The sequence below is a fragment of the Neophocaena asiaeorientalis genome, unplaced genomic scaffold, assembly GCF_003031525.2.
Source record: "Neophocaena asiaeorientalis asiaeorientalis breed wild unplaced genomic scaffold, Neophocaena_asiaeorientalis_V1.1 scaffold110, whole genome shotgun sequence".
Classification (NCBI taxonomy): domain Eukaryota; kingdom Metazoa; phylum Chordata; class Mammalia; order Artiodactyla; family Phocoenidae; genus Neophocaena; species Neophocaena asiaeorientalis.
The window spans coordinates 6,040,814-6,048,037 of record NW_020175053.1 but is presented as its reverse complement, the minus strand read 5'-3'; the positions used below and the strand labels follow the sequence as shown (position 1 = coordinate 6,048,037).

Here is a 7,224-nt window from a genome sequence, read left to right as displayed (position 1 = left end):
TGGCGGGGGGGGTGGTGCTGGGCCCCTGTATTCCCGCAGGATTCCAGCCTGGCCACGTGGGGTGGGCTGCATCCAGAATGCTGCTGTCCCCCCAGGGCTGTCCAGGCTTCACGTGCAGAGCCCGGCCAAGCCCCTGGGCTGTTACGTGCACTGGCCGGGCCAGCTGTCCAGGGCTCTAGGGCAGCTTCAGCCCAGCGCAGGGTGGGAAAAGAGGGGGGCAAGGCAGGACCAAAGGCAAGGCTGCCAGAGGGGCCGGGCACAGTGCGACACATCATGCCAGTGGGGTCAGGGTGCATCCACGTGCCATGTCAAGTGATGCTCTGGGCAGAGGGACACCCCCAGACTGACTGGCACAAGGAGGAGAGATTTATGCCAGGCCCGTGCAGGCCCAGCACTGGGGTGAGGACACTAAGGCTCAGGAGGGAGCCACATGGCGCTCTGGGGCAGAGCCACGCTTGCCGTGGGCGGCTCTGAGCAAGCACGGCCTCAGGCAGGTCTAATGCTCCAAACATGTCACTTCACACCTCTGGGCCTCAGTGTACTTGTGTGCACGCAGGGGACCTCAGCAGCCTCTTCCTGCAAGGGCGTCGTGGGGGGTGAGGGTGGGCTGGGTCACCCTGGCTGTGAGGAAGGGCCTCTGCCCTGCAGCCCCTGGGCCCCGGCTCGTGCAACAAATAAATACTTCCTTTCCATAGACACGCTCCCGACACGTTCTCGTCTCACTGGACGCCGGGCTTCTATTATTTCAGCACTAATTTAAGGATTAAAATATAATTCTACCAATTACTGTGCAAAGCCCTGGGCACCAGATAGACAGGGGCAGGTTTTCCTGTCCGAGGACTTGGGCCAACCCTGCAGGTAGATGGCAGGACAGGGTGGCCCCAGGGTCAGGGCTGGCAGAGAAGTGACCTGGGAGGAGCCCAGCCCGAGCCCAGCACGCTGCTCACCTCCCATTCACCCCTGCAAGCACAGGCCCCAGGTGCCACCCTCCACTGATTCCTCTCGGTAGCACCAGCCTGGCCGGGCTTGTGACACAGATGGACCTGTGAGCTGGGAAGGATCCTGTGCACAGGCTGCCCTGTGGCTGGCCTGGCATCGTTGCATGAGGGCCAGGAGCATCCTGGTAAACCAGCGGCTCGCCTGGGGAGGTGGACACTCCCAATGCGCTTCTTGTGGTCTGAATTAGCTTCCTGCCCAGCCAGGTCCAAGGGTCTGGGAGACTGAGGCTGGACATCAGTCACCTCCTGTCTGGGTCCAGTGGGCCTGACCCCAGGGGACCAGCACGTCCGGTGAAAGGTAGGGGTCAGGGTTGGGTGGGGCAGGCAGGAGCTGAGCCTGCCGCCCTGGGCCCAGTGCCAGCTGGTGATGTCATCGCTTCCTGGGCTGTAAATATCACCCAAACTCACAACTCCCAAATTGTCCTCCAGCCCGGGCCCCTCTCCTGAGCTCAGCCTGCACAGCCCACGCGACACCCCCACCCAGATGTCTCCTGGGCCTTGATAACGGGGGCTGCTCCTCTGGGGGCCCCCACCTCGGGGACGGGCTGCTCAGCACAGACGCTGGGAGCCCTGCCCACCTCTGCCTTCTGCTGGGTCCAACTCAAACACAGCCGCAGCCCTCCTGGTCCCCCACCCGACCCTCCTTGGACCTGGCCAGACCTGTGTGCCCACTCACAAGTCTTCACTGTGTTCGCAGAGGCCAGGTGGGTCTATTCAGGAAATCAGAACCCATCTCTGCACCTCAGAACAAAGTCCCCAAGATCTGCACCCCACCCCACGCCCAGGTCCACCTGCTTCACCCTCAGAAGGCCTGTATGGCCCGTTGTCCCCATTCCCCACTGTGGCCTGGGTTTCTCTCTCCTGGGGAAGGGGAGGATGCAGGGCCCCAAAGGACGGGCTGGGGCTCTGGCAGTGCCAGGAGGAGCATGTGGCCATGGAGCCATGGCATCTGGGGGTTAGTAGCCAAGTCCCAGCTCAGCATGGGGCCCTGCAGCCTCCTGAGTTGCTGGGGGCTCCCAGGCCCCGCCTGAGGGCCAGCTGGTGGTGACAGGCACAGTCAGCCTGAAAAGTGCCCTGAGGGCAGATGGGTGTCTCTCAGTAAGAAGCAGGCTCAATAGAGGTAGTGAGCACCCTATCCCAGGAGGTGTGCAAGCTGAGGAGCTCAGGTGTGCCTCAAAGATCTTTGCAAATGCGTGTCTGCAGTTTCCTGGCTGCCAGGAAGGTGGTGGGAGCCCAGGGGCCACCATGCTGAGCAAGAACCCTGCACCCTCTCCAGATTTAGCAGCTTGGCTGCGTCTTCTTGGGCATGGCAGGGGCTGCTCAGGATAAAACTGGATAAAGAAACTCCTGCCTACGCTCCCTCTGCCCACCAACGCCCAGGCGCAGGCTGGCAGACTCCCGGCCTGGCTGTGCAGTCACAGGGACGGTGTCCGGGGGTGCTGATGGTTGCCAAGGCTGCCCTATACCTCCACACCAGACTGCACGGAGCTGTGTGTGTGGAGGCTGTCCAAGGTGGTGATGGGGTCTCCTGGGCTCAAAGGGGCCTGCCCATGCTGCCCACTCGGAGCCTGGGGGCAGTGCGGCCTGGTCTTGAAACTCAGACGTACCCGTGTCCACAGTGCAGAGGGGCAAACTGCCAGGGCTCACACAGCGGGTACCAGGGGCCCCAGGCCCAAGGATCCCTTAGAAGAAGAAATGGGGCACGTGGGAGGACCCGGCTGAGGAGGGGGAGGGGCCGGACAGGAGAGGCAGGGACCCTCCCCCAGCAGTGCCCTGACTCTGCCCTGGGCTGGGGCAGGGAGGGTCTGAGCTCCCACCATGGGCACAGAGGGGCCAGGTGGGGGAGCGGGGCCTGGTTGCTGAGCACACTCCCTCCCCTCCCCCCTCCCCTGGGCTTCTGGAGCCCTGGCCGCCCCCACGGCCATCTGGTTCCACCAGCAACGTTCCCCCACTCCCTCTCCCAACTCACGGTGTGTTCCTCCCTCTTCCTGCTCCCCCAGGCCCCTGCCCCGAGGGGGATGGTGGGATGGCCACGTGGCTTCTTTTGTTACTGAGTCCTCATGCCCAGTAAGGACTGTGGAAATGTGCATGTGCATATCTTTGCCTGTGCTGCATGTGAGCACGCATGCACATGCATTACGTGTGAATACAAGTGGTCCCTGCCCTGCCTGTGCGTGCACGTGTGTGCGGTATGGTGTAGGTATGCGGCACCCTGGGCACACGCCAGAGCAGGCATGGCCACAGCACTGGCATGAGACCACAGGCAGTGGTATGAAGGTGGCACATGGCCCCTGCCAGGCCTTGGAAGGTGGGGTCAGCCTCACCATCCAGCACTCCATCAGGACCACCCCAGCCCACCCGCACAGCGTCCTCCTGGACCTCAAGGCTCCTCCTGGGACCACCTCAACCCACATGGGAGAGGGGGGCAGCCGAAGCTGGGCTGGAAGGCTGGGACCTCTAAGGACTCTGTGTGACCGCAGGGCAGATGTCCCCACAGAGGCAGCCTTGTCTGGCTGGGCATGGTCTGTGCTGGACACATACCTCTCTCAGACACCGCTGTCAGCCCAGCCAGGAGGGAGGGAGCCAAGGCACACTGAGGTCAGTCTTCATGGCCACCACAAGTGCTGGGCTGAAAAGGGTCGAGCTGCCTGCAGCTCAGGCCATACCACCAGGCAGCTGCCTTCCCTTCCTGGGACTCTGTGCCATGACGGGGGCAGGGCTGCACCTCCAGGCCCACCTGCCTCTCACGGCTCACAGCAACCCCTAGCCTGAGAGGCCACAGCTTAGGAAAAGAGCTCTTTATTCCACATCGTCCAATATTTTTACACAAGTAAAATAAAACGCATATCTCTATATATCGCGATCCGGGCGGGAGGCGGCGTTCTGGAACAAACGCCCCAACCACGCCCTGTAAACATGACGGGGTGGAGATGGGACGGGCGGATGGGCAGGCGGGAGGCGCCGTCAGGGAGGGCCTGCCACCCGGGGCTGGCTGGCAGTGGGAAGGGACCCCGTATGTACACACACCTGGCTGCTGAGAGAGGCTTTGCGCTCAGTGGCTGGTCAACAGGGCCCGAGCACTGTCCACAGCACCAGCGCAAGGCCCAGGGGGACGAGGCCCAGGGGGGCGAGGCTGCAGGCGAGGCCAGGCAGGGCATCCCCACCAGCCCCGCCAGCCCCGGCACCCCCGCCACCCGCCTGGCCCAGACGGCACTGGCTGCGTGTGCGGTTCTTGCGGGAACAACCTGGCCGCCGGCGAGGGCCCGTGGTGGGGGGCTCCGGTGGCTGGGAGCCCTCAGGCTGCACCACGGTCAGCGGGGGTTCGGCCGAGCCAGGCAGGGTCCCGAATGGGGAGTCGTTGATGTGTCGTGGGCCAGAGCCGTTGCCTGGCGGGCTGTCACCAGACGGCACACGTCCCTTTAGTGCGTTGCCAGCCGAGGCCGGACTCCCGGCCTCCAGCACTGAGGCCTTGTCCTCTGCGTCCGGCTGGCAGCACTTGGGCAGCCCCAGCAGCTCCTCATCGGCAGGCCCGCCGGTCCAGAAGGGACGGGACGGTCTGGCGGCCACAGCGCAGCCCTCCAGGTCGGCGGTGGCCAAGCGCTTGAGGTCGCGGCCAGCCAGGCGCGGGGGCAGGCTGCAGGGCAGCTCGGATGAGGAGCCGCGGAATTGCTGCAGCCAGGCCCAGAGCGGGCGCGCCCGGCAGTCGCACACCCAGGGGTTGTCATTGAGCCGCAGGTACTGCAGGGCCCGCAGTGGTGCCAGGGCCTCCGCGGGCAGTGCAGAGAGGTTGTTGGCAAACAGGTAGAGTGTCATGAGACGGCCGAGGTCCCGGAAGGCGTGCGGGTGCACGCGGGCCACACGGTTCTGGTGCAGCAGAAGGCGGTCGAGGCTGTGCAGGCCGCGGAAGGCGCGCTCGGGCACGCTGGGAATGCGGTTGCCGTGCAGGAAGAGGTGCGTGAGGTTGCCCAGGTCGCGGAAGGCGTCGTCGGGCAGCGCCTGTAGCCCGTTGTCCTGCAGGTAGAGGTACTGCAGGGCAGCCAGGCCGCGGAACAGGCCGGGACCCAGCTCCTGCAGGCCGCAGCGGTCCAGGTGCAGTGTGTGCAGGCGGCTCAGGCCCCGGAACGTGGCAGGGTCCACGGCATGCAGCTGCGCGTTGTCGCTGAGGTCCAGCTGCTCCAGGAGCGCCAGGCCAGCGAAGGCGGCGGCGTCGATGTGGGCCAGTGCGTTCGAGTGCAGCCACAGGATGGTGAGGTTGCGGCAGGCATGGAAGCTGGCGGCTGGCACGTATGTGATGCGGTTGCCGTGCAGGAAGACGCGCTGGCTGGCAGCCGGGATGTCGGCAGGCACGGCCTGGAGACCCTGCTGCGGGCAGCTTGTGGTTACCTTGGGCTCGCTGTAGCACACACAGGCACCTGGGCACGGTGCCGCCACACTCCACGCCTGCAGCCACAGCACCCAGGCCAGCAGCTGGCTCCCTGTGGGCAGAGCAGAGGGCAGTTCGTGGGCAGGGGCTCCTGCAAGGCTGGGGTTGTGCAGGAGGGGCTGGGGCTGGGCCCAGGATATGCTGCCGCCCCTGGGAACTCAGGAGCCGTGATCCTTGCCCCACCCAGGAAACACCGCCTGCAGACGCCCACGGCACCCTGCCTGGCACTCAAACACACGCACTAACACGCCCGCACCCGCCGCCGCTCGGGGTTAGCCCGTCACCCCCAAGGCCCAAGTGAAGGCCTCCTGGGATGGACATGCACACCTGCAGATACCTTCTCGGACTCCAGTGAACACAGAGCCCCCGTGGGCCTGCCCGCTGTCCCTGTCCATCCCAGCACGGACCCAGCCTGTCCCTGTCCCATCAGCCCACAGGCCAGGCAGAGAGAGAGGCCCCGGCAAACACTGGAGCACCAGGCCAGCTCCGCTCATGCAGAGGAGCCCTGGGCCAAGGATCATGGCCAGGCCTGCCTCCTGGCAGCTTCCGCAGCAGCCCTCCCAGAGGGTCCTCTCGGGCTGCAGGAAGGGTGGGGCTGTGACTCAGACCTGGTGCCCTGCCCAGGCCCCCAGAGCCCCTGGGGCCAAGGCCTGCCTGGATTCTGAGGGAGCCTCCCCACCTCGGGGAGCTGTGCTTTAACCAAGAAATTGCAGGGGCCTTGGTGAAGCCGGGAGCCACAGCCCCAGTGGCCCTCCTGCAGGAGTCTTGGTCCCACCAACAGGACACAGAAAACTGCCACAGCAGCCCCAGGCTCCAGAGCAACTCTGCCATCACAGATCAGGAGCCTAGGCCCTGAGGGCAGGCGTAGCAGGGCAGGCAGGTCCAGGGCTTGGGGGCACTGCAGTCCTGCCCCGTGAGCCCCTCAGGCAGGCTGCTCCCTCCTGCACATGCCCTCCTCACTGCCGCTTACTGCTTCCTGGCCTGGCTCAGAACACCTCCTGCAGCCTCCTCCCCTCGGCCTCATTCTCTGCTTGGTCTCCTCCCTGGGCGAGGAGCTTACGCCTTCCCGGCCAATCTCTGCACAGTCCAGCTGCCCCCAACCCTCCTGCCAAGACACGCTCCCAGCAGGTTCCGCCCCAGCCCAGGGGGCTGCAGCTCCCCTCTTCCCTCCCCCATCTCAGGGCCTCACCAAAGACCTAGACCGGGTAGGAGACCCCTCCTGGGGTGCTGTATCCAGGCTGGGCTCACCAGCAGGGCCACATGCCCAATACTAAGCTCCCTGCCTATCATCCCGCCATTAGAGCCACCGCTTTGAATGCTGAAGTTCTTTCCGCCTTCAGGAGTAAGTCTATTAAAATGTGAATCCCCCTGGGAGAGTTATGGCTTATCAGCTAACACTTGAGTTATCAGCTAACACCTTCGTTGACAGCTAACACCTGAGTTGACAGCTAACACCTTCCTTGGCAGTCAGCTGAGAGCAGGATTCTGCAGACATAAGGCCGGCTAAGTGCTGGGGCTGGAGCCAGGAGGGAGAAAGGAGGGGCCCACAGGCCAGCTTCCCCAACCCAGAACCATGACCTTGGGCCCCGAACCCCCACTAGGTCCTCTCTGCCAGGGCCAGTGCAGACGCTTGCCCCAAGCCCAGAGGCCCAGCAAGCCGGGCATGTCCAGTGGTCACAAGGAATACGCCCTCCCAGACTCTGGTCCTCAGGTACTGGGAGCACCGTCCCCACCGCCTAGGCGCCTCCTCTGTCCCCTGTGCTCTGGTGGCCACCGAGGCTGGACCATTTGTTGGCTACTGGG

The 7,224-nt window shown here is 64.7% G+C and overlaps 1 protein-coding gene across 1 annotated transcript; it reads right to left on the bottom strand.

Annotated features, from left to right (window-relative positions):
- Positions 1-4,061: 4,061 nt before the first annotated feature.
- RTN4R (reticulon 4 receptor) lies at positions 4,062-6,711 on the bottom strand. The gene is made up of 3 exons (XM_024763672.1): positions 6,670-6,711; positions 5,759-5,999; positions 4,062-5,473 (listed from the first exon to the last, which is right to left on the bottom strand). The coding sequence occupies exons 1-3, from the start codon at positions 6,709-6,711 to the stop codon at positions 4,062-4,064; spliced, it is 1,695 nt and encodes a 564-aa protein (XP_024619440.1).
- Positions 6,712-7,224: the final 513 nt, after the last annotated feature.

Coding starts and splice junctions, on each gene's coding strand:
- RTN4R (XM_024763672.1), bottom strand. CDS start 6,711: ATGATAGGCAGGGAGCTTAGTATTGGGCATGTGGCCCTGCTG. Junction 6,000..6,669: donor TTGGGCATGTGGCCCTGCTG/GTGAGCCCAGCC, acceptor CCCTTCCTGCAG/CCCGAGAGGACCCTCTGGGA. Junction 5,474..5,758: donor GTTCACTGGAGTCCGAGAAG/GTATCTGCAGGT, acceptor CTCTGCCCACAG/GGAGCCAGCTGCTGGCCTGG.